Below are 27,184 nucleotides of genomic sequence, written 5' to 3'. Positions count from 1 at the left end.
TTGTCACCCCTCATAAGCTACATTTTTATACAATTGTCTTCAAGATTCATGGGTTCTGGATTGTAGTTTGATAGTTGGAGGTATCTACCGCCAGCTACCCCAATTCATGAGAAGCTAAAAAGGGTTGTCTGTATTGTGCGTAAGTGCCCACCAGAGTGACCTCTTGGCTCCTTTTGGAATCTCTCTGCTACTGAAGCTTATTTCATTACCTTTCATTTCCCCCTTTTGGTCAAGAAGATGTTCTCCATCCCACGATGCCGGGTCTACATTCCTCCCCAGGAGTCATATTCCACGTTGCCAGGGAGACTCTCCCCTGGGTTTCTGATCCCACATGGGGGGAGGTCAGTGATTTCACCTGCCAAGTTGGCTTAGCTAGAGAGAGAGGCCCACATCTGAGCAACAAAGAGGCATTTGGGAGGAGGCTCTTAGGCACCATTATAGGGGGGCCTAGCCTCTCCTTTGCAGCAACAGTCTTCCCAAGGGCAAGTCCTGTGGTAGAGGGCTCAGCCCATCAAACCACCAGTCCCCTGTCTTGAGCACATCAGCAACCATTGAGGTGGGGAAGCCCAATACCTCTGCATTCTCCACCAGCTCCTCAAGGGGGCTCTACATATTTTTTTCCTTTTTTTTTTTTTTTAATTAACATTTAAAAAAAAATCAACTGTATAAAAAATAAAAAAAAATTTAAAAAAATTTAAAAAACATAACAATAAAAGAACATTTCAAACAGACCATAACAAGGGAGTAAGAAAAAGACAGCTAATCTAAGATAACTACTTTATTTCCAACATGTTCCTACTCTACCCCAAGAAAGTAACCTAATATAGCAACATTTCTGTGAACTTGTTCCTACTATACCCATCAGAAATTAACAGACCATAGTCATTCCTGGGCATTCCAGATACACGATAGCGTATCTGTTCTTACTGGATTATCGTTCCCCCTTCATTAATTGCTCTCTATCGCTAGTTCCCCTACATTCTATATTATAAACCATTTGTTTTACATTTTTCAAAGTTCACATTAGTGGTGGAGCTAGTATCTTTTGTTGTTTCTCTAGCAGTCTTCAAAATTTGGTTTTTATTTCCTTACATTTTGTTGTTACATAGTTAATAACTCTTCACAGTGTGCTGGTCTTCAAGGAGTTTTCCAAATTAACATCTGTGTAGAATACAATATTAAAATTCTGTACGGACATGCTCCCTTAGTGTCTGTACTTGGGACAGGGTGCTTTCACTGCACCACACTTGGTATACACTGGGTAAAATTCTCCCTACAGGTGGACAGATCTCTTCAGTCTCCTTAGCAAAGTCTTCCTGGTCCTCTAAATGTTGAAATTACCCACATTTGGTTCTGGACCCTCTTTCCTCAAATCTCTTGTCAGTGTAGTCAGCGAATCTTTTTTGATAGATAATTTTATCTATTTCTGTCGCTTTAAACGCAGTCTGTATGCCAGTGATTCTCACATATTTCTCTCCAACCTGGATTTCTTTTTATTCCCTAGGCTTGCACATCCACCTGCCTCCCTGAGGTCTGTCCGTTGGATGTCTCATAGATGTCTCAAACCAAAATGGAGCTCTAGATCCTCTGCAAACAAATGTCTCTTGTTGCTTTCCATCTCACTAAATGGTAGCACTGCCCACCAAGAAACAAAAGCAAGAAACTTAGTTGTCATACTTGACATCCCTATCCCTTTTCCCTCTAATTCATTACCCAGCCATGTTTATTCCTCCTTCAAAGTAAATTTTAAATCTGTCCTCTTTTAAAGATCTGCAGGAAAAATGTTGCTTTAATTGGTAGTGAATCCCATTGTTCAGTAATCTCACTAACAGGGATTGTTCTTGTTTCACCTTGAAAATTTTCTGTTACAGTTTAGTCCTATTTTCTCTAAACAAAATGCCATCATAAAGATTTGGGGGTCAGCAGACTTTTTCTGTAAAGGGTTAGATAGTAAACATTTTTAGGTTTTGTGGGCCATACTCAACACTGTGATGCCAGGTGCCATTGTAGCATGTAAACAGCCTTAGACATAAACAAATGAGCATGACTGTATTCCAGTAAAACTTTATTTACAAAAAAGTGGCAGGCTAGTTTTGACCCATGGACCATCTGTAGTTTGCCAGTCTCTCATAGAGATAAAATCTCGTCAGCTTGCAGTTTAGGTTTCTTAGGTACTTTGTGTTCTAATTCTTAATCATCTTGGTGACTGTCTTCTGGGTTCTGAGTGTTCTTGAATGTTGGTACCAAGAACTGAGCCTTTAAAAATATCTTCTGGCTGTTATTCCCCATGTTTAGCCCAGTGCCAGGCAGATAGAAGGGCCTCAGTACACGTTGAACCAACACAAGAAACGATTTAGCCCATGATTGCTTTATGTCATTAGCGCAGCCTTCTCTGCGTCCCCAGACACTTGAGGCAAACCCTCATCAGCAGCTGGTTCCGAGCAGAAGTGATTCTCAGCCTTGCTGTCATCCTTGCACCAGGAATATAAAATGTCATTGAGAAAAAGAGCTTCCTTGAGCACCGGTGTATATTGGAACCACTTGGAAGTTTGGTGTAGAGTAGTCGTACCTAAGTTGGAGAGATTGGAGGGTAAAGGAGTGCCTCCAGAGTACAGGCAGCCCTGAAAAGAGGGGTGAGATTATAGAGTCCCAGTTTTGTAACATCATCAATAATCCCATTTCCTCTCCTTTTTTGTTAATATGTCCAGCTGTTTTTCTTGCCTTAGATCCTTCATCTGTCCATAGATAGAGGCTTTTCATCTGTAAATGGTTAACTTTGGACATAGTATAGTAGTCCTTTTAGCTCCAGACAAGAGGCAGCAGAGCTTAACAGTTAATCACACAGATCTTAGACTCATGAGTTCATGAAATCTGCCACTTACTAGCTAGTTAACCGTGGGCAAGTTAACCTCTGTACCTCAGCTTTCTCCTCTGTAAAATGAAGCTGATCATTTGCCCACTTCATAGGGTGTCTGTGGGGATTTGATGAGTTGTGCAGTGATTACAACAGTGCCTGTGTGTTGTAAACATTCAGTGAAGTGTTAGTTGCTGTTACATTCTGTGATTCCTTGTAATGACCTATAATGTTTCCTAAAATGAAGAGTGGTGGAAGAAGAGAGGCGTTTAAAGTTTGAAACTGTTGTATTCTGTGTATTTCACTGCTGAGGGTGTTTTTGCTTGATAATACCACTTGAACAAAATGGACCTACATTTGTTTCTCTATCTTTCCTTCCAGCTCTAGCTTTTCTCTGATGTCAGAAAGTGGTGTGCTGAACAACTATATGTAGTTTTTTGGTAGTGACATCAATTGTAGCGCTTTGTTTGGGTTTAGTTTTGGTCTAATTTTTGTTTTTAAAAGGTAAGGGTTTCATAAGCCTATTTTCACTTCTGAAGATTCTTATTTACTTTTCTTTTTGAAATAGATAATTTGATCAAGAAGCAGAAAAGTTCAGTTAGCATTGCAAATTCCAGAGCAATTGTTTTCTGTTTTTTTTTCCCCCAAAGTATCAGGAAACTCTTTTTGGCCTGGGGGAACTTTCACTATTTTAAGAGGCAAGGCCAACAGAAATTCAAAATTGAATGATTTAGAGTCTGTCATTATTATTATGAAATAATCTAGGAATTCAAGAAAAGGTAAATATCTGAGGCTGGGGTGATAGAGTTGAGAGTGCTTAGAGCCCTTGAGCTAGACTGAAGGGTAGGTTGGATTTAGAGGGAGCTGATGAGAAGCAGTAAAGTTGAAGTAATTTATATTGCAGTTGAAGGATCTGTACCCTGGATGAAATTATTTTCTGGAGCAGTTCATCCTTTACAGTACCAGTAGGGTAGAGAACAGAATTGTGAAGACCATTTAATAAACCAGGTTTGAGATAATAATGATAAGAGCTAAGTTGATGGCAGTGGAACTAAGGGAGGTTGCCTTTTAACAGTGATTGGATATGATTTGATGTCTGGGGTATAAGAGATTAATTAAATGAGGCCACTATTGCTTTTTTTTTTTTTTTTTTTTTAATTTTTAACTGCTGGATTTGAGATGACAGTAAGAAGATATGCGAATAGAAATGTTCTAAATTCTTTAAAAAGGTTTTTATTGAGAGCCAACTATGTGTAGACTTTGAACAAGCCTCTGGGGATTCATGGGGGTTCAAAACTGACAAACACCCTTGCCCTTGTGGAGCTTATAGTCTAGTGGGAGAGACTAACAAATCACACAGCTAAGACTGCAAACTAGCCAGTGGAAATTGCATGAGTAAAGGGCGTGAGGTTAGGATAGGTGGGCCTTGGTACATTGGAGGAACTCTAGGGGGCTGTAGACTAGAGCTGGTGCAGTGAGTGAGGAGAGAACAGCAAAGACTAGGAGACTGAGGAGGGGTAGGCAGGAGGCTAGCTGAGAGGGGAGGCTATAAAATTAGGTTGGAGTCAGTGTTACAGAGTTGATTGTTAACAGGAAGGGTGTATAGTGGATAAAAAATAGAACTGTGAGAAGTGGCAGGAGGAGAAGCAAAGAAAGCTGAAAATAAGCCAATAGAGAATTGGGAAGAGAACCAGGAAGTTGCAGTGTTGAGGACACTAATGGTAAACTAATAATATAAAATGCTACTGGATTTGGTGACCTTCAAGCAAAAACTGGGATTTCAGGAGATGAAGGAGGTAGAGTGGATAGTAAAGAAATTGAGGGAGGAGCTATAAATCATCCGTTTAAGCAGCTGTTGATGAAAGCAGTTTTTATGGTTTTTAAAATGTATTTGCCCCCGTGTACATTTTTACTCAGCTAAGATAATCAATCTCATGACGTGTTTCAGATGAAAAAAAAGATATTGACCATGAGACAGTGGTTGAAGAACAGATCATTGGAGAGAACTCGCCTCCTGATTATTCAGAGTACATGACAGGAAAGAAACTTCCTCCTGGAGGGATACCTGGCATAGACCTCTCAGATCCCAAGCAACTGGCAGAATTTGCCAGGTAAGTTATAAAAACTTTTCTTTTTCTTTTAATTGTAGAAAATACTGGAGTTTTGGCCAGCGGTGTTGTTTGTGCTTGAGTCACATGGATGGTTTGTATTTTTTCTCTAGGGAAACTTCTGGAAACAAAAATAGTTTTATTTTTAGTATCAACTGTTGTTAATGTGAGTGGCAACATTTAGACCTTTGCAGACAATAAGCTGAGCAAATACGCTCTAATTCCAACCAGCATTGCTGGTGAGTAAATAATAAAATTGCAAGTTTTAAAAAAAATTTATCATGCATAAAATACAGGATTCCCATATACCACCCTATTACTAATACCTTGCATTTGCAAATAATTTGTTTTGTGTTGGACATCCTCACAGCACCTCCTGGCCTCTTTGTATACATTTTAAATGTGTGGTACTGGACTGAGCTGCTGCAGACCTGGGTCTATACTAGACCCTCCCACTGACCATAGGAAAGGATTGCATCAGTTCATATTTCAGCCTGTCATCACTTAAGCTCCCAGTGTTTTGTTAATTAAAGCTGGCGTAACCGGAAGAGAGCAAATATTTATGGCTGAGACCCCTGTGACTGTTCAAGGTGACCTTTTTTTTTTTAACTTTATATTTGGAAATCCTTTCAAACTTATAGCAGAGTTACAAAAGTAATTCCCCATACAGAAAACTCCAACATACCCCCACTCCTTCAGACACGCAGATCTACCAATTTTGACATTTTACCACGTTTCCCAGTATCTATCCATCTGTCTGTCTTACCAGTCCTTCCTTTGAACACTTGAGGGTAGGTTGCTCACAGCATGCTTCCTGAACACTTAACATTGCCATGTCCAGTTCCTAAGAACAAGGATCTTCACATATGTAACCAACTTAAGTGCATTTATCAAGTTCAAGAACTTTAACCTTGATATCAAGGTTATAGTTGGCATTCAAATTTTTTTTCCTATCTTCCTGTTATAGTTTGCTAATGCTGCCGGAATGCAAAACACCAGAAATGAAAGGGGGTTTATTTGGTTACACAGTTACAATCTTAAGGCCATAAAGCATCCAGGGTAACACATCAGCAATCAGGTGCCTTCACTGGAAGATGGCCAATGGAGTCTGGAAAAAACCTCTGTTAGCTGGGAAGGCACCTGGCTGGCGTCTGCTCCAAAGTTCTGGTTCAAAATGGCTTTCTCCCAGGACGTTCTCTCTAGGCTGCAGTTCCTCAAAAATGTCTCTTAGTTGCACTTGGGATATTTGTTCTCTCTCAGCTTCTCCGGAGCAAGAGTCTGCTTTCAACGGCCATCTTCATGCTCTGTCTCTCATCTGCAGCTCCTGTGCTTTCTTCAAAGTGTCCCTCTTGGCTGTAGCTACTCTTCAAAACATCATTCACAGCTGCATTGAGTTCCCTTTGCCTGTCAGCTCATTTACATGGCTCCACTGATCAAGGCCCACCCTGAATGGTGGGGCACGCCTCCATGGAAATATCTAATCAGTCATCACCCACAGCTGGGTGGGGCGCATCTCCAAAGAAACACTCAAAGGAATCTAATCAACACTGATAATGTCTGCCCACACAAGATTACATCAAAGATAATGGCGTTTGGGGGACACAATATATTCAAACTGGCATACTTCCCAAGAAAAACCCTATGCCCATCATGCATTAACTCCCCATTTCCTCTACCCCCACCCCTGGCAACCTATACTATCTCTATGAGTTTGCGTATTTTCCAGTATTTTCTTCGTAATTGCCATGTGGCTTAACTTTAGCATCCTGCATCTATAGCAACCTCATTTGCTTTGATACCAACTTAAATTCAATAGTATACACAAACTATGTTCTTATACCCCTCCGACCCCCCACCTTTATATAGTTCTTGTCACAAATTGTGTTTATGAGTTCAAAACTTATTTATCATTGCATTTTATTTATTTGCCTTTTAGCTCCTGTAGGAAGTAAAAAATGGAGTTACAAACCAAAATGCAATAGTACTGGCATATATATTTACCCATGTTGCTACCCTCCCTGGAGATCTTTATTTCTTCATGTGGCTTCGGTTTGTTTTCTGTTCTCCTTTCCTTCCAACCCGCAGGACTCTCTTGAGCATCTCTTGTTATGGGGTGGGCTAGTGGTGCTGGTGCTTCTCTGGGAATGTCTTCACCTCCCTCATTTTTGAAAGGCAGTTTTGCTGGATGTAGAATTTTTGGTTGGCAGTCTTAGCTTTCAGCACTTCAATAAGTCATCCTACTGCCTCCTTGCCTCCATGGATTTTGATGAGAAACTGGCACTTAATCTTAATGAGGCTCCCTTGTACATGACGTGTTACTTCCCTCATGCATCGGTCAGAGCTCTCTCTCTTACCTTTGGCATTTGGTGTTTTGATTATAATATGGGACACTAGGGATCACTTTGGGTTTATCCTGTTTGGAGTTTGTTGAACTTTTCGGATGTGCAGTCATGTCTTCTGTTAAATTTGGGAAGTATTCAGCTATTATTTCCATGAGTATTATCTCCTCCTCTTTTGCTCTTTCTTCTCCCTCTAGGACTCAGAATATTGGTATGCTGGGATGGTGTCATGGGTTCCTCAGTCTCTGTTCACTTTTCTTCATTCTTTCTGCTCCTCTGACTGGATGATTTCACTTGTCCTATCTTCAGGTTCACTGATTCTTTCTTCGGCCACATCCTGTCTGCTTTTGAAACCCTCTAGGGAATTTTTAATTCCTGTTACTTTGGTCCTTCAGCACTGTTAGGTTCTTTTTTATAATTTCCATCTGTTAATAGTCTCTTTGTGTTTATCTGTTTTTTTCCTGGTATCCTTTAGTTTTTTGGTCCATATTTTCCTTTAGCTCTTTGAGCATATTTAGGGCCTTTTCCCCCACCTCCCAGAGACATTGAAGGTTTACAGAAAGTCATACTTAAAATACAGAGTCCCCATATACCACCCTATTGTTGACACCTTGCATTAGTATGGTACATTTGTTACAATTCAGGAAAGAATATCTTTATAGTCATACTATTAACTATACTTCATCATTTACAATATGGTTCACTGTGTTGTATAGTCCTAGGTTTTTTTGTTTTTCTTTTTAATTTTTATTCTAGTAACAAAAAACCTGCAGTGACTATCCATTACCAAAACTTTTCCATCAATCCAAACAGAAACTATTCTAACTTCTGACTCTTTGAATTTGTTTATTCTAATTATTCCATATCAGTGATATCATAGAATATCTGTCCTTTTGTATCTGGCTTATTTTGTCAACATGACGTCTTCAGGTTTCAACCATGTTGTCACATGTATCAGAAGGTCACTCCTTTTTAGGGGCTGAATAATGTTCCATTGTGTATATACACAACATTTTATTTATCCATTTATTGGTTAGTGGGCACTTGGGTTGCTTCCATTTTTTGGCAATTGTGATTAATGCTGCTTTGAACATTGGTGTACAAAGATCTGTTTGAGTCCTGCTTTCAGGTCTTCTGGATATATTCCTAGATGTCGGATTGCTGGGTCATGTGATAATCCTAAACTTAACCACAGCAGCTACCCCATTTTCCATTCTCACCAGCAATGAGTGTGTGTTCCTTTTCCTCCAAACCATCTCCCACGCTTGTAGTTTTCCTTTTCTTTTTTCAATAGTAGCCATTCTGATGAGTGTGAAATGGTATCTCGTTGTGGTTTTGATTTGCATTTCCCTAATAGCTAATGCTGTTGAGTTAGGACCGTTTTTTAAGTCTTTGTCTGGTATGTCCCAGGCCTGGTCCTTCTCATTGATAGTTTTTAATACTTTAATCTTTTTGTTTGCCCAGTCCATTGCTTCCTGTTTCTTTGTATGTTTTGTAATGTGCTGGTACTGGAATTTAGACTCTGAGGCATTTGTTCCTTAGGCTTATATCCAGCTAGTGTTATCATGACAGTTCTCCTGGAATGCCAGGAGCTAACCAAAAAAAAAAAAAAGAAAGAAAAAAAGAAAAGCCTGAGAGCTTTCCCAGTCTTTGCAGATTGACCTGTGGGAGTATTCTCCTTCAGAGTTTATCAATAAAATGAGATCAGAGAATAGCTCCAGGCCAAAGCACAGGGGCCTCCATGATACTTTCTGTGCCTCCTCCTGTCTTGGACATGCACATATGGCCCTAGGAATTCCCTTGTTCACACAGTTTCAAATGGCCCCTCTTGCATAAGTAACAGGTTCCTCGCAGTCTTGGGCACTGCACTCATATTCTATGGCCAGCAGTCCCTTGGCCTGGGCACCGTGTAACTTCTCTCCTGCAGTGCTCTGTAGGAGAGGAGAGTTCTTTGAACTGCCTTCTACATGCAAGGCAAGTTCTGGGATGGCGAGGCCTTTGGGCTACCACTGGACATAGTGGGCCAGACATGCGTGCTCCCAGTATGTGTCTGATGGCTCGTCTGCCGCCACCAGGACTGAGTTACCCGCATTGGGAGTATGGGCTGGCTCTGTTACAAACTGGTGAGAGGTGACAAGGGGCGCAACCAGGGCACCACGAGAGCCTGCTGCTTTTAAGTAGCCTTTTTCTTGATTTGACGCTTGCCCTGTTACTGTAGTCCTTTAACTATTCTCTGGAGCTTTGAGGAAGAGGTTTTGCCAGTTCTTGATGGTTGTTCAAAGCTTTGGTCACAGGTGACGCCTTGCATCTTCTCATTCTGCCATCTCAATGAGGTGGGACCTGAACCAATTGAGGTTGTGCCCCGCCCACCCCCACCCAAAATTTACAGAAAGGTTTACCAGCAGATTATAGGATTATGTCAGTGTGTGGTAACAACTATAACCCCCATGTGTAACGCTTCTCCTGTAGTTAAACAACATTCAAGGGCTTTTTCTGGTGGTCGTTCTGAGTTCTAGACCAGCAGTTTATTCATTCTCAACTCTTGATTGCATGTCTGTTTAATATTCTAGGTGACAAAATAAGAATATAAAACACTTGTTCTACATACTGAAGTAGAACAGTTATCTTCAAGAAAAGCACATGTGCAGTTGGTTCAGCTTTTTTTTTTTTTAAGAGGTTGTGGGTTTACAGAACAATCATGCATAAAACATAAGATTCCCACATGCTACCCTGTTAACACTGTATTGGTGTTGTTCATTTATTACAATTGATGAAAGCACATTTTTATAATTGTACTATTAATTTTAGTCCATGATTTAACTTAGGGTTCAGTGTTTGTTGTGCAGGTCCATGGATTTTTTTTTTCTTAATTTTTATACTATTATCATATATACCACCTAAAATTTCCCCTCTTAACCACATTATAAATATATAATTTAGTACTATTAGTTATGTTCACAATGTTGTGCCACAATCACCATCATCCATAATCAGATCTTTTCCATCATCCCAAATAGAGACTTACACATTTTAAGCCTTAACTCCCTATTCCCTACCCTTACCCTGTCCTCTGTGCTTTGGCCTGCTAGGCTGCTAAAATGCAATATAGCAGAAATGGGCTAGCTTTTAACAATGGTGATTCCTTCGCTTACAAGCCTACAGTTCTGAGACTGAAAATTATCCAAATCAAGGCATCATCAAGAGAGGATACCTTCTTCCCGAAAACAGGCTGTCAGTGATCCTGGACTCCTCTGTTCAGTGGCAAGGCACATGGCAGTGTCTTTGGGTCTCTCCCTTCTCTTCCAGGTTTCCTTGGCTTCCAGCTTCTGGCTTTAGTGGCTTCCTCTCTCTGTTTCTGTGGCTTTCTCTCTGTGTGTTGCTCCAGGATTCATCTCTGTTTATAAAGGACTCCAGTAAGAGGATTAAGACCTGCCTGGGGCACATTTCAACTGAAATAACCTCATCAAAAGTTGCCACCCACAATAGGTCTACACCCACAGGAATGGATTAGCTTTAAGAACTAATTTTATGGGGCCCATAAAGCCTCCAAACCATCACACCCTGTATTGTAAATTCTAACTCTGTGGATTTGCTTATTCTCATTATTTCATATCAGTGAGATCATACAACATCTGATCTTTTACATCTGGCTTACTTCATTCAGCATGATGTCTTCAAGGATCATCCATGTTGTCACATGTATCAGGACTTTATTTCTTTTGGTTGCTGAATAATACTCTTTTGTACATACATATCACATTTTGTTAATCCATTCATCAGTTAGTGGACACTTGGGTTCCTTTCATCTTTTGGAAGTTGTGAATAATGTCACTTTGAGCGTCATTATGCAAGTATCTGTTCAGGTCCCTGTTTTTAATTCTTTTGGGTCTATACCTTGAAGTAGGATTGCCGGTTCATATGGTAGTTCTATACTTAACTTTCTGGGGAACCACCAAACTCTCTTCCATCGTGGCTGCACCATTATTTTACATTTCTACCAGCAATGAATGGGTGTTTCTGTTTCTCCACATCCTTTCCAACACTTGGCAATTTCTTTTTTGTTTGTTGGTTGGTTTTTTTTGTTAGTTTTTTTTTTAAATAGTAGCCCTTCTGGTGGGTGTTTTAAATTGGACTCTTTGTCTTTTTGTTGTTGAGGTGAAAGATTTCTTTATGTATTCTGAAAAATTGAGCACTTATCGGATGTGTGATTTCCAAATATTTTCTCCTGTCATGTAGGTTGTCATTTCACTTTCATGAAAAAGTCCTTTGTGGTACAGATGTTTTTAAATATCAGGAGGTCCCATTTTTCTACTTTTTCTTTGTTGCTTGTGCTTTGGGAGTAAGTCTAAGAAACCATTGCCTAATGCAGGGTCCTGAAGATGCCTCCTTATGCTTTCTTCTAGGCATTTTATAGTGCTAGCTCTTATATTTAGATATTTGGTCCATTTTGAGTTGGTTTTTGTATGTGGTGTAAGGTAGGGGTCCACCTTCATTCTTTTGCATATGGAGGTCCCGTTTTTCCAGCACCATTTGTGGAAGAGACTGTTCTTTCCCCATTGAGTGGTCTTCGCTCTGTTATCAAAAATCAGTTGGCCATAAGTGTGAGGTTTGATTTCTGAGCTCTGAATTTGATTCTCTTGGTCTATATGTCTGTCCTTGTGTCAGTACCGTGCTGCTTTGGTTACTGTGGCTTTATAATAGTTTTACAGAAGGGAAGTGTGGGTCCTCAGCTCCATTCTTCTTTTAGCATTGGCTATTTGGGGTCCCTTATCCTTTCATATAAATTTGATGATTGGCTTTTCTGTTTTTCTGCAAAGAAGTTTTTGGAATTTTGATTCAGATTGTGTTGAACAGGTAAGTTGCTTTGGGTAGAATTGACCTCTTAGCAATATTCAGTCTTCTAATCTATGAACACAGTTTATTTAGGTCATCTTTGATTTCTTTTAGCAATGTTTTGTAGTTTTCTGTGCACCATTCCTTTATATCCTTGTTTGATTTATTCCTAGATAATTGATTATTTTAGTTACTATTGTAAATTTTTTTTCTTGATTTCTTCTTCTGGTTATTCATTGCTAGTGTATAGAAGACTACTGTACACTACTGATTTGGGGGTATTGATATTGTACCCCACCACTTTACTGAATTTATTTATTATTAGCTCTAGGAGCTTTGTTGTGCCAATTACATTTTAATAAAAAGGAACCACCCTTTTCTTCTTTACTTCAGTGAAACTATAGCTATAGGGAATATGTACTTTATTTTTAGCTTATCATTGCTTAGCAAGAAAATCAAGGCTCTATCCTTTTGTTAGTGACTTTTTTCAGATTTTATTGCCATCCATGTTTCAAATATGATTATGTGTATCAAATATTAATCTCTCCCTCCCAAGGGGGGAAAAAAAACTGTATCTGTAGGGTATATAGTCAGCAGTGAGGCTAGAGTTTTGGACAGATTGAGCCAAGTACTGTGCCATCATTTAATGTTGTCAGATGTTCTTGAAGTTCATCAACTTTCCTGATTGCCTCAGAATTTATTGAGGATGCAAAATGCTATCCCAGGGATATAGATGGAACAGAGAAATCCAGGAAAGCTTTGTAGAGGAGGTGACATATGATTTGCACTTTGAAAAACTAGAGTTTTGGTAGGTAGAGATGGTGTGGGGGGAGGGCAGTGGAGCCCACCTGAATGAACACAGCAGAAAAATATATTTGAAGTGTATAGTGTATGGTACATATTCAGGAAACAATAAGGAATCAGGTTTGGCTGGAAATTGAGTTACTTATACAGAAATCAGTGGAGTTTAGGTAAATTGAAGCCAGACCATTAAGGCCTCTGTATACTGGGCCAAGATATGTGGACTTTATTTAGCAGGCGTTGGGCAGTTTGAGAGGTTTTTTGAGCTATATAGAAGGGGGCTACAGGATCAGAGCTTTAATTTGAGAGAATTACTTTTCACGTGTATCCAAGCTGGATTGGTGCAGATAAAACCAGGAAGTAGAAGAGTTCAGTTGAGAGCTAATGAAGGCTGTGATGGAACTGTGCTCATCAGGCTATAAAGGAAAAAAAAAAGTTACTGTAACATAGAATTCTTCACTCAGCAAATCTGTCAGACAAATGTCAGGGCAGTTTGATGACAATTTTAGACACCCAAGGATTCATTTTATGTTGTATTTACAAGTCTGTTTCATTCTATAGTGGGTAGAATGCCTAAGAGGCCAGAAGAAGGAGGAACAACTTGGTTAAACCCGGCTCATAATCATAAGAGAAATTATAATATAATGTAAATAAGTGTTCCTTTTTTTCTTTTATACTCAACCTGTTAACGATTTCATTTTGTATACAAAATAGAATGAATGGTTGCTCCTCTCCTAAATTTTACAATGTAAAAAAAAATCCAGGCCTAGGGTTTGGGCATTGTGAGGTGGGTTGAGGACTGGGCTCACTCTCATCCCCATTCTACATGGATCTCTTGAGAAGAAGCTCTTGGTCACCTAAACCAGTCTCTTAATTGGATGGGGCTGTTGGCAAGAGATATTTGAGCTTGGAAGTGCTCTGTTTTATTAGGTCTTTACATTTTGAGAATGTGTGTAACTGTTGAGTAGAATTTTCCTGAGGCCCCAGAATTGTTAACTAGGACTCTGAAAGCTGAAAACAGAGAGGCACCAAGTTTCAAACCATGGAGGGGCCAGACCACATCTTCAAAGCTTATTAAAATCCGCAGCTCTTGTTCTGCTGTTCGTACGGTCACCACCACCCTGCCCGCCATACTCCCTCCTCACAGCCCCGTCTACTCGGTGATTCATGAACAACACTAGAATTCTGAACTGTTGGCATATGTAAGGTGGAGTATGACCTGCTTTTCCCTCCTTTGCGTAGTGGGGTGATGAGGTGCTAGATTGAACTTGATCCTGACCAAAAGTATGGACCATTTCAGGCTCCTGCTGCACTGAGTTTACACTGCTTCGTATATCAGTTACATGTGCATGTGGGTGACTTGATTTGACGTCTTGGTATTGGGGAGGTACGACTATGGATGACTTTGTTCTTTCCTGAAATGTCTCTTTAATAAAGTTATCAGCTTTGTGGGGGTAATGGATGGTGGTGATGGCTGAATAGCATTGTGAATGTAATTAACAACACTGAATTGAATACTTGAAAGGGGTTAAAATTAAAATGGGAAATGTTGTGTTGTATATCTGTAACCATAATAAAAATTTTTTAAAACCAGAGAATTCTATTTTCTGATTAAATCAACAGTCTTTATGTTGATTTATGTCAACTAAAGTTAGCCCTTTGAAAACAAACCTTTGGTCTAAAATGATAAAGATAATGTGTGGTCTTATTTTAATTAAGTGAATCCCAAATTGGTTAATTTTTTTGTTCACTATCCACTCATTTTTGTTTCTCTGACTTTCTTAGGCTTAATATAAAGATGAAATGTTGATAGTGGAGGTGAAAGTACCTTAGAACTCGGCAGTGTCATCCCATGAGCATACACTGTCTATTCTTTACAGTTTTTGGTCTTTACAAACTGTCTCATTTGTCTAAGGCAACATTATTCTTTGTACAAAGAAGGGAGGTGATTTATGCTTTCTAGTGGTTGCTCTATTGCATAGGAACTTCTGTCCCTTAGGTCCCACCAGTGCAGGTCAAAATTGGCAGTTCTGGGCAAGAAGTAAACTAATTGGACCATTTTTGCAGAGATAAGACTTATTTTCATTAAAGAACCACTACAAAAATGTTTCATCTCAGCTTTAGGGATGTTGGCAGATTTAACTTACTAATTGGAACTTTTGGCTTACACAGTGTCCTGTGGAATGATGCCAGGAAGTTCTGCAGTTTTGGGTCCTGGAGTCCAGCCTTTACAACGTTGTTCCTTCCACATATGCCAGAATGAGATGTTATAAAACCAGCAGTCATGTCACAGGGAGGGTATTCTACATTTTTATTTGAACAGGAAACTTCTGTTGTTGGGGACTCAGCTCTTCTATTGTATGTGATCCTTTCTGTTTTATTTGTGCCATTCTTTCTCCAACTGTCAGTCCTTTAGTTGAGGGGATGCGAGGTTGATGGATCAGGACCTTCCAGATTGTTAAGCACAACTGGTGTAACATTTTAGGAGTGAACTTGTTTTTAGCGGGGCCCATTTAACACATAGCCGATGATGAGATAGCTATCATTTCCCAAGTGCTTGGCAGACGTCATCTCTTTTAATCCTCACATCCTTAAAGCAGGCAACATACCTTTTCATAGAGAAAACTGGGGCTGGAGAGTTAATTTGCTCAAGGTCATGCAGCCGGTAAAAGTCAGCACTGAGATAACGTCCTGTAGTGTCTGCTTCTTTATGCCTCTGCTGTTCTATGTGTCTCTGGCTTCATAAGATCTTGTCAAGTATCACAGTTGATGGAAGAGCTCAAATCTCGGTTACTTCTGAATAGTTTGGGAGGGTCCAGAAGTTACTCTACATAGTAGCATGTGATTTAGTGTTTATTCACAAAACGGAGCACTGAGTATACATCTTTTGGAAAACAGCTTTTTCCAGTATTTGCATTCAAATGCAAATAAAATGTACCAACGTTTATTACCACATTTTTGTTCTGTAGTGAAGAAGGAATTAAACTTTGTTTCCTCCTTGAATGCCAAGGAGGATTTGTCCAAATGCATTTTACATTCTCATTCTTTTAGTCTGAGAAAAGAAGACCGTTCCCTTTCAAAATCAATATATAAAATTAATTATATTTCTAAATATTAGCACATTTAGAAAAGGACATTTTAAGAAAAATACCATTGTTAAAACGCATAGAACTGCACAACAAAAGAGTGAATCCTAATGTGAATTACAGACTGTAATTAACAGTGTATAAGAACATTGATGGGAAAAAAGAATCTTTCTTCTGGGTAACTGTGCCACACTTATCCTCCTGGCACAGGCACCTAATTGCCACTGACTCCCCACCCCCATTGCAGCCCCAGGAAGGGTGGTGCATGGGAAGGGGCTGTGTCAGCCTACTGGCCTTGTTTTTTTGGTCAGGTTTATTTAGATGTAGTTTGTATACGGTAAAATTCACCCTCTTTTACCAATACGTCCGTTCTCCACAATCAAGACATAGAACATTTCAATGGACTCTTAAAAACAATAAATATTCTTAATTGAGATTAAAACTTGATTGTGTGTGTGTGTGTGTGTGTGTGTGTGTGTGTGTGTGTGTGTGTGTGTAGTTAATATTTGAGTGGAATGGAAACCTTTGGTGTGAATTAGTATTGTTTTTCAAACTCTGATTCAACCTCCAGGTGGCGTAGTGGCACCAAATTTTTTGTCCTACCTAGCTTGGTGAACTGAGACCAAAACCTGAGGTTATGTTGGTATTTAAGTTGAAAAAGGCTACTTCAGAATCCTGTGCACAATAGGCACTTAGGAAATATTTGCTAAATGGGTGGTAACACTCCAATTACAAGACATAACATTGGTGGTGGCAGAGATACCAGACTAAAAATATTCCCATAGAATTGAAATAGAAGATAATGTTGTACAATCTTGAGCAAACGCCACTGAGATAAGCAGGTCTGTTACTTGACCTATACTGCTCCAGGGGGTGGACAGTTTAACTAGTTATAGTGAGTTCGGGTTTTATAAAATAAGAATCATCAAGTAATCCTTTTTCCAGATCAAGGATGAAGAAAAAGGGTAGTTTTAGTGCCTTTGCTAACTTAAAGATGACAGAAATAATGTTTTGTAATAAAAGGGTGGTGATAAGTTAACCTTTACTGTTAAGGAATCACTCATTTAGTTATTTAACAAATATGAGCCCTGCTTAGAGTGAAATGGCAAAACTAAGGGGAAAATAAGAGAGTCTCTGTGAGATTAAAATCTTTTTTTCTAGTTTTTCTAGGAACTCTTAACTTCTCGCCCCTTCTATCACACACAGATCTGTAGGGAGTATTTGGAAAGAAAAATTTTACCAAAATACCAAAGGTTGGTTCAGTGGAAATGGCAGGTAGGTAAGTCACAAATCAGCAAGCTCTCTGGACAGTAATTCCAAACGTGGCTCTGTCTGTCTGTACCCACGTCACCAGGACTCTTGTTACATGTGTGAACTTCTGGGCCTCCACCCCATATCTAGAAATATATGTCTTGTAAAATAAATGCTCTTAATTTTTTAAAAACTCTACCCCACCCCCCCGCCAAAAGTAATATATTATAAAATTAAACAGTAAGAAGGGGGAGGTGGCACAGACCCACCTCTCCACCAGTCTCTAGGGGCTCCTCCCCAAAGGTAGCCAGTGTTAGTTTCTTGTGTTTCCTGCTAGAGGTATTTTATACTTGTATGTATGTAATTAATTCCCTGTTCAAAAGGCAACTGTTCTACCTTGTATTCTTAAGATATGTTTTAAATAGAGATCATTTCCTGTCAGTGTGACATGGACCCATTTTTGGACTCCTGTTGTTTCAGTCTTTTAAACAATTATGTAGGGGTTTGTATTTTATCCTTTACTTCCTTCTTAGAAGGCGCCTTTATTATTGTAGCAGCTAGTTTTGGATACCTTGTCTGGTTCCCAAACAGTCTTTAGTTGTCTGAGCTGTTGATCTTTTGTATTTTTTATAGGATTTGGAGGAAAGAGCATGTGTTTAAATCACATGGAGCAAAGTGCCATTCAGAGCCGCACTGACTTTATTAGCTATGAGAACATAGACAAACAGCTCAACCACTCTGAGATTCCGTGTCCTTATGTGTAAAATGGGAATAGTAATTCACAGTTGTAGATACTCAGTGATTGTTAGCTATCTCATCCCTCCCCCTTTGTGGAAATATTTTATATAACCCTAGCTTTTATACTTACAAGGAAAACGTTTTAGGGACTATATGATTTATGCCAGTTAAGTCTACCCACCCCTACAAATCTCTCTGTCTCTCTCTCTCTCTTTTTTTTTTTTTGGTAAGAATGAAGCCAAGAAAAATTAAAGAAGATGATGCTCCAAGAACAATAGCTTGCCCTCATAAAGTAAGTAATGCTAGGGGGAAAGTGTGCATTAAACCGTTATGAAATTTTATCATGCTTATAAGAAATTTGCATTTTTATTTCCATCTTCATGGTTGAGATAAAGTGAGGAACTATAATCTTTTATCTCTAAATTCAAGAGACTATTTTGTGATTAATTTTTGTTGTTCGGTAAAGCCACTTAAATTTAAATAGTAGTAAATGAGGTTACGCTAGGGTGCGAATGTTTTTATTACTATATATCAAATATAGTATGTTAAGATTTTATTTCTTTCTGGATTATTAGTAACTCAATCTTAAAACATTGGGCTGTCTTTCCTGTGGACCTTTGTGAGATCTGAGGCTCATAATTGAAACCTGGAGATCATTTTGGATGTTGCTAAAATAAGCCTACGAAGGCTTCATAATTTCCTTCACAGTTTTTCCATCTGCCCTGTTAATTGCATATTGTTAGAGGGATACTTAACTGTTTTCAAATGTTGTTAATCTTTAAAATAGGAGAGCCTGAAAAGGGATTTTTGAGGTAATGATTAAAATCTGTTTTCAAACTTGGATGTTGAACTAACAGAAAAAGTATCATGTAGATGCAGAGAAACAGATGAGGAGAAATTTTGAGCAGAATAAAGAATTTTTAAAGAAATCAATGATAGGAGGATAAATTTAGTTTTATGATATCATCTCTTAAGACTCTGCAAAGATTTTGAAATGTAAAATGATTTCCATTGGGGCCAAAAATATAAACAAACATTTGAGAACAGTTATGCTTTAAGTGCCTGTCATCGCCAGCTTCTTTGTGATTAATTTTTTTAAATTCCGTTTTCCAAATGGCAAATCAACCTAGAGGTCAAGGTGACAAAACTGACTTTCCTCTGCCTTTTGCCTGTGAAGCTGTCTAGTGGTTGACTTGTGCTGTCCTTCTACCATGCTGTCTTTCACCCCCCCCCCCACCACCACTCCATTGTCGGGCAACAACTGCAGAAGAAATGCTGAGGGACATGCTTCTCTGAGCGCCACATAGCCATCCGCCTCAGTCCACACACATCGGGAGTCAGTTTGTGGCTTCTTCCTTTTCCTAGTGTCTCACAAAATAAATTTCTTCTGTAGTTGCCATTCCTTGGAGACCCTCTTGCTTCTTTCTCTGTCAAGAAGGGGAAAGAGGCAAAAGAGAGAAGAGGGAACAGTAGGCGATGGAGCATGACAGCCCATTCTTGCAGCACAGAATTTGGGGCCCACCAAAGGTAGTGGTGGACCACCATCGTTTTAACTCCGTTTATTTATCAGTGCTTCTGTTACTTCGTTTTGGGGAACATATTTGGTGAGGTAGTTGTGTGTAGCTGGGAGCCAGGGTGTGGGGTTCAGTCGTGTGGCCTTGGGCAGTCTACTTAAAGACAGTTTCCTCGTCTGAAAAACAAGGGGTTTTCATTAATGACAAGGCCTTTTTCAACTGTCTGCTTTTTTGTCTGAGATAGTTCATTTACATTCAGTGTAATGTGAAAGTAAAATTAAAATGGGGGGATTGATCAGGTAAAGGAGCTCTCTGAGGGGCCCTGCCTATATGCCTGCTAGGGCCTAGGGGGTTACTATGTTTTAATGTCAGTAAAGGCTGGTATGTCTTTGACATGTTGAATCCTTTCTAACAGTTTGCAGTGTGAACCACTAAGCTTCTCTCTCTTTTAAGGGCTGCACAAAGATGTTCAGGGATAACTCTGCCATGAGAAAACATCTGCACACCCACGGTCCCAGAGTACACGTCTGTGCAGAATGTGGCAAAGCCTTTGTTGAGAGCTCAAAACTAAAACGACATCAACTGGTTCATACTGGAGAGAAACCCTTTCAGGTAGAGCCAGTTCTCCTTCACTGCACCATCCCGCTGGCCAGAGCTCATTGGGTATGGGCTGTGGGCTGGCGCGGGACCACCAGCCTGGAGAGGCAGGGTCTGGTTGCTCTTGGGGATGTGCTTTTTCCCTTAATGAGTAACTAAAATCGGGTCCCAGTTAATCATTTAGAAGGGTTGCCCCAAGCTTTTGGAGCTCTTGATTTACCCATATGTAATCTTTATATTACTGGATACAAAAGGTATCGAGGTGTTTATGGAGTATACTATGTAATCAGGAGAAGAACATTATTGCTCACGAGCAAATCTAAAACTAAATTTCTAGTGCATTCACCGTGGTGTTGCAATAATTTATTTTTTGTAGTTAATGACATTTTGAATTGCTGTTTAATGAACTGGGGAGTCCTCAAGTTTTATTGTAGGAGAGTAAATGTAAGTAATGTTTTGCCTTATTTCCAGAAGCCTGTAAATAAATGAACAAACTAGCAATCCAGCTAGTAAACCTAGATTCCTGCCTTTTTGCCAAGTATTTCTCTTGTGTTATAGTTAAGCATTTCATGAGGGCAATCCATGGGTTTTAGGAGTTGTTCAGCAAGCAGAATTAGAGATCCCTGCCTATTGATCCTAAAATATATCTAGAAGGTTCACCCAGGGTAGGGAGGAAAAAATGTGTGGTAAATGAGTAGGCCCAGCAGTGAGCTTGCTCCCGAGTCTCCTGGGGGCTGGTCACGGCTGCCAGGTGGGCTGATCTCTGGTCTTTCTTGACAGTGCACGTTCGAAGGCTGCGGGAAACGGTTTTCACTGGACTTCAATTTGCGCACTCATGTGCGAATCCATACTGGAGACAGGCCCTATGTGTGCCCCTTCGATGGTTGTAATAAGAAGTTTGCCCAGTCAACTAACCTGAAATCTCACATCTTAACACATGCTAAGGCCAAAAACAACCAGTGAAAAGAAGAGAGAGAAGACTCTTCTCGCCCTCGGGAAGCTTCTTCCAGGAGTGTGATTGGGAATAAATATGCCTCTCCTTTGTATATTATTTCTAGGAAAGAATTTTAAAAATTAATCCTACACACCTAAGGGACGTGTTTTGATAAAGTAGTAAAAATTAAAAAACTTTAATAAGATGACATTGCTAAGATGCTCTATCTTGCTCTGTAATCTCGTTTCAAAAACACGGTGTTTTTGTAAAGTGTGGTCCCAACAGGAGGACAATTCATGAACTTCGCATCAAAAGACAATTCTTTATACAACAGTGCTAAAAATGGGACTTCTTTTCACATTCTTATAAATATGAAGCTCACCTGTTGCTTACAATTTTTTTAATTTTGTATTTTCCAAGTGTGCATATTGTACACTTTTTGGGGATATGCTTAGTAATGCTATGTGTGATTTTTCTGGAGGTTGATAACTTTGCTTGCAGTAGATTTTCTTTAAAAGAATGGGCAGTTACATGCATACTTCAAAAGTATTTTCCTGTAAAAAAAAAAAGTTATATAGGTTTTGTTTGCTATCTTAATTTTGGTTGTATTCTTTGATGTTAACACATTTTGTATAATTGTACCGTATAGCTGTATTGAATCATGTAGTATCAAATATTAGATGTGATTTAATAGTGTTAATCAATTTAAACCCATTTTAGTCACCTTTTTTTTTCCCAAAAAATACTGCCAGATGCTGACGTTCAGTGTAATTTCTTTGCCTGTTCAGTTACAGAAAGTGGTGCTCAGTTGTAGATGTGTTGTACCTTTGACACCTGATGTGTACATCCCATGTAACAGAAAGGGCAGCAATAAAACAGCAATCCTGAAGAAAGAGTATGGCAGAAAAAGATCTGTAAGCACAGTCTTATTTTCTTTTTTGTCCAGAATAATTCTAATTCTTGAGCCTCCCAGAAATTGGAAGCTAAATAAAGCAACTCAAGTTTCCTTTCTTTTGTACTCAGTTACAGTGATTTGTGATTTAAACGATGCATGGATGTCTTAATACTTCCCACATGTTATGAATTCTAAAGAGAGTGTAGGTAACAGGCACCCTGAGTTAAGGAACTACCTCAGAGTACCCCCAAACCAGTCCGATTGGTGATAGGATTTGATTTTAGCACCCTCAGCAAATGTTTGACTGAAGCCGTTTTGATGTGGCCTGTGTGCGTCCTCAGGTAAGGTGCTGACTGGCAGTGGGGTGCAAGCAGGAGAAGACTGGGCGTTTCCCTTACGCACGCAGCCTTCAGAGGCAGCACCAGCAGGTACTTCGGCTTGTCTTACAGGAAAGCATTTGTTTTTTTGTTTTTTTTTGGTTTGAGAGCCTTTGTTTCTCCATCTAGAGGAGGCCTTAAATGCTAGCAAATGAGGCAGTTGAATGCCAGTAAATTAATTTCATACTTCCAAACAGCTACTGATGCAGATTGTCAAGGTGATTAGATTATTAGAAAGTTGTACTCGATGAGTACTTTACCTCTCACATGTGACCTCTTAAATATACAATTAAAATTTTTGAATTTTACTTGGTCAGATATCAGACTCACTGAGAATATTTTATATAAACTGCTGTGATTCTGCAAAATCCCATTTACTTAAAATGCAAACATACTTTTGTCTTTCTGCATCTTTCTCTGCTGTAGGCTTGACTCTGCAAGATAAATGACCAACTAGCTAATAAGATCAGAGACTTACTTACAGAACATGCAGGACGTCATCAGGTCCAAGATATTTAGCCCGATCTCTTACAGCTTCTCCATCAGCCCTGTACAGGGGATTGATGCTCTAACAACAGGGACCCTGTGGCTCTGCAGAGTTTTGAAGTGCCTTCTGAATCATAAAGGAGACATTTAATTTGAGACTGTAAAAAATTGTAATCCACTGAGTAGTTTGATGGAACTAAGTTTAATCAGAAGACCCTAGCTGTTCTCTAGATCAGCTGGGCTTTGCTGTATCTGGCAGTCGGGAGAGAGGTAAGCCCCCAGAGGAGGCTCCTTCCATGGCCGAGTGCCCAGATGCTGACACCTAGCTTTTTGACTAGACCTAGGGCCAAGGCCTCCACTGATGACTGTCGTCTTGGTGTCCATTCCTTCCCTCCCCACTGTCAGGTCAAGTAGTGCCAGCGTAGCTGGGCTGGAAAGCCACAAAGGCCTGGTGGCTGGATTCTGGGTCTGGAGCTGCATCGGGCCACGCTGGAGCCTGGCTCGGGTGCCGTCCCTGGGACTCCTGCCCAGGGGCTCCCAGTAGAGCAGAGCAGACCCGTGCTGTGGGGAAGCCCTCGGGAACGGTCTGAGGGCCACGCACTGACCACAGGCGCCAAGCTCCTGTGCAGAGGGAGGTCCCACTTCCTGTGTGCCTTGGTCCCTCGGAAGGGGGCTCTCTTCTGTAATTTCTGTCCTTTCTGTCTCTGGAGTAGCTTCACTTCCCTTGACTCTGTCTCTGTTCACGTGTCTCCTCTCAGTCTGCAGAGTGAATTTCTGTAAGGAGTTGAATCTGGGGTTAAGTTCCTCATTGACCTAGTGCACTCAATTTATAGTAGTGTAGGAAACTAAGAAATGAGCAACAATTTAAAGAGTAGAGAGGTAGTTCTCATTGTGTTCAACTCCAGCCCATTTTGCTTGTGGTTAAAGGTTTATAATTTTGCTATAGATATGATTTACTAAAACTTGAAAAGGTGTTTCCAACAGTGAGTCAGTTGTCTTGAGGAGTCATCTGATTTATAAGTAATTCTGATAGACATATTTTCTTACATCTAAGCTGAAATAAATGCATGTTTCTAGCATATGTAATATAAAAACTCCAGAGGATAAGTTTACACTTCAAAGATGTTGTTTTCTATTTTTGAATTTCTTATTATTTTCCCCCTTTTTGGTAGTGGGGTTCAGGGGGGAGCATAATATTTGTATAAAGAAGTCACCCCAGAGTGACATTTATTTTCCAAGGTGACATTGAATCCATGCTGTTGGTTTCATATGGTGTTTGTGTGCTTTGCCTAAACTCAAGCCTGAGGATTTGAAGAAAATTAACTAGAAATTGATTCCTATCTGGTGTTCATGCACAAGTTCTTTTAAATGTTGCTTATTTTGCTAAACTTGCATAATTAAAGTAAGACCCTTTCATGGAACAGTATGCTCAATGCCTGCCAATGTTTCCAAGCAAAGTTCTAGTTCATTTCTTTACAAACTAGAATCACTTTTTAATCAGCAGGAAGATGAGAGAAACCCATGTTCTGCCTGAGTCTTTAAGAGTGCTGGCTTGAGCGGGCCTGTCGCTGCACCCTTGTTGGGTGTTGGCGTCTGCTTGGCTTACTTAGCTCTGTTGCAGTGAGTTCATGCCCGTGGCACAGGAAAGCCTGGGTCCCTAAAAGAAGATTTTGAATTGGAAACCTGATTCCAGTCCAACCCCACCTCCCAGTTACAGAGTCGATAATGTATTTCCTGTGTTCTCTGACTCCTGTGTAGTTTGGGATCAGAGTGGATTACAGAATCCATTTGTTAATCTTTAATTCCGTAAGTTCCTTCTGTCTTCTTTCTTTGATATCTGACCACCAGCAAAAGCAAGGGGTCAAAACACTGGTGAGATCCAGTGCTGCTAACAGGCGTCCACTTGATGACGCGACCTAATGATTTGACTTTCCTCCAGCTGCTCTGTGGCCTGCTGAAGCCAGCTCTTGGCCTGTTGCTGGGCTGACTTGGATCCCTGGCCTTCGAGGGCAGCCCCCTGGCTGCAAGGCCCTTTGTCTGGCTCCCACTGGCATTGGTGAAGGTGAGGGATGTCCTCAGAGGTGAGGCCTGTCAGGTGCTGGGGACTTGCGGGAGGAAGCCCACGCTCCCGAGCACCTTGCAGCTCTGCTCATGCGCTTCCCGGCTCGCTCTTCAAGAGCAGAGGGCGGGCCCTTGCCTTCGGCCTCAGTTCGGCTGAGTGGCTGGCGAGATCTAATTCACCCTGGGCCTTGGGTTCTCTCGTGTTGCTGCTCAGATTGTGCAGAGTGTTACCCGAGGACGGTTTGAGTGTAAACCCTTGAGGCCAACGGCATCGGGCAGGAGAGGGCTTGCTGCCCTCCTCGGTGTGCATGGGTGGACATGCAGGCAGCTTGAGGCCTCCCAGCCCGCCGCTGAGATGTGGCTGCACAGGGCTGGAGAGTCTCTCGGCTGGGGCTGGTACTAGATTTGGTGGGAAGGGGCAGCTAGCATCTTGGTGATGCACTTCACCCACTCCCCTTACAGAAGCCGGAAGGGCACATTGAGACTTAACATGGCGTTAATGTCATCAGGCAAATCAAACTCCTTCCCATCAACTGGGTCCGAGAAGGCGTGAGCTGCCTTGGACAGCTCTGGCCAAGCTGGGTCCCCCCAATGTTTCCGGCCAGCTTTCTGGGGGCTGCAGAGTAGGAGGGTGGTGTAGCACGTTCATCTGAAGCACAATGGCTGATCTCCTACCTAGTGACAAATTTGACTCAAATTGACCACTTTCATTAATGAAAGACACTCAGACGCCCTAAGAAACAGGGCTGGGGTGTCTAGGGGAAGTGAGGAAGTGGTTTGCTCAGCTGTGCTCTGTTTGCTGCGCTGCTTGGGGGCTGCATGATGTCGGGGTACGATATGGAGGGTGAAGAGCATCAATACCGAATGATAGCCTCCTTTGCCATTGTCCACCCCTGCTGTGAGCTCTGTTACCCGCAGATCGGGCTGGGCAGACCAGATAGAACAGTTCTATTTCGATTCACTTTCTAGTGACTTCTGTTGGGCCTGGTTCGAGGACTTGAGCGTTGCGCCTCATGGACATCTTTTTATTAAGTGTTCTTTGCCATTTCTGGAATTGTCCTTGTTTTTTCCCTAGCTCATAGGTCATAGATGCAGAAATATTATAGTATTTAAGGCATCTGCATCAAGCATCAGATGGCTTTGCATCCAAAAAAAACATTTAACAATAACTCAGCTTGAAGCACCAAGCATGTGTAACACGGCTCTATAAAATATAATAAACGCATAATGTTAAGCTTTTTAATGCCTGTGGTTCTCATTTGTTCCTCATTCCTCCAAGCTGCCTCTCTCCCCGAGTTTCAGGGTTGCATTACATGGCAGACCTGGCCAGAATCTGCTGTCTGACCTGCTGGTTGCCGGGTCTGCCCGGGGCAGATCCTTGTGGGTTTCTTTCTCACACAGGAACGGGGCCTCATGCCAGCAGGAAATGCTGCCCCAATGGTGGACTCGCAGCTGGACAGAGCCTCAGGAGGACTCGCTGGCTTCTCAGGAAGCACAGCCCAGTGCAGTGCCCAGGAGCCGGACCGGCATCCCCAGGTCGGCCCTGCGGCCTTCCAGGCCCAAAGGAAAGCCTCCTGATTGAGACAGTCTCCTAAGAACTTAATCAAGTACACTGAGAATTGGACCAAAGCAAAGTGCAAAGGAAGCATTGTGCTGCCCTCTGGGGTGGCTGCGGGGCAAGGGTCCCCTTCCCCCTGCTGGTGATGGCAGTGGCCGCTGGTGAGGTGGCGAAGCCGGAGCTGCCGAGTGAAGGCCTGGGGTTGCGCTTGGCCGGGGAACTGCTGTGGGAAAAATAGTTGTGTACCTCTGCAGATTTTTAGGTGGAAAGGAACTGAGGCCGTGAGGGCTTTGGAATTGCATTCTGTAGGCCCAGCCCCCAGGTGAAAATGGAACCTGGCACTTGCCTGGGTCTCCCCCTGCCTGGGAGAACACGGGGGAGCCTGGTGAGCCCCGGGGCCCAGTGGGGCCTTTTGTTACCCGGACCAGCCTTCCCTCCAAACAAGCCCTGGTCCCGGTTTATGGGGCAAACTCCCTCTTCTCCCGACAGCGCCACTGCCCTGGGCCTCCAGGCCCACTTCTCACCTGTCCTTGGCACCTGGCCCTCGGCGCTCCCTCCCTGCCTATCCGCCCTGGCCCCCCGCTCCCACCCCTGCTTCCCTCCCAGCCTTGCTGCCCTCTCCTTACAGTGCCACTCTCCTACCTGGGTCTGCTGGCCAGGGTCTCACCACCCCACCCACACCCTCAGTGGCTCCCCACTTCCTACCTGACAAAATTCAAAGCGGTTGGCCACCCTCAAAGCTATTCACACCC

At 41.3% G+C, this 27,184-nt stretch overlaps 1 protein-coding gene across 1 annotated transcript in view; it reads left to right on the top strand.

Annotated features, from left to right (window-relative positions):
* Positions 1–26,117, top strand: part of YY1 (YY1 transcription factor) — a 38,582-nt gene extending 12,465 nt beyond the window's left edge. Inside the window, exons 2-5 of the mRNA XM_037831889.1 lie at positions 4,803–4,965; positions 18,242–18,302; positions 19,978–20,136; positions 20,902–26,117. Coding sequence (XP_037687817.1) covers positions 4,803–4,965; positions 18,242–18,302; positions 19,978–20,136; positions 20,902–21,084 — 566 coding nt within the window. The 3' untranslated portion in view covers positions 21,085–26,117. The remainder of the gene's footprint in view (positions 1–4,802; positions 4,966–18,241; positions 18,303–19,977; positions 20,137–20,901) is intronic.
* The last annotated feature ends 1,067 nt before the right edge of the window (positions 26,118–27,184 follow it).

This window comes from Choloepus didactylus, chromosome 4 (genome assembly GCF_015220235.1).
Source record: "Choloepus didactylus isolate mChoDid1 chromosome 4, mChoDid1.pri, whole genome shotgun sequence".
Taxonomy (NCBI): domain Eukaryota; kingdom Metazoa; phylum Chordata; class Mammalia; order Pilosa; family Megalonychidae; genus Choloepus; species Choloepus didactylus.
Note: the sequence above shows the minus strand (reverse complement) of the source record. Positions and strands in the feature narration are given on the sequence as shown.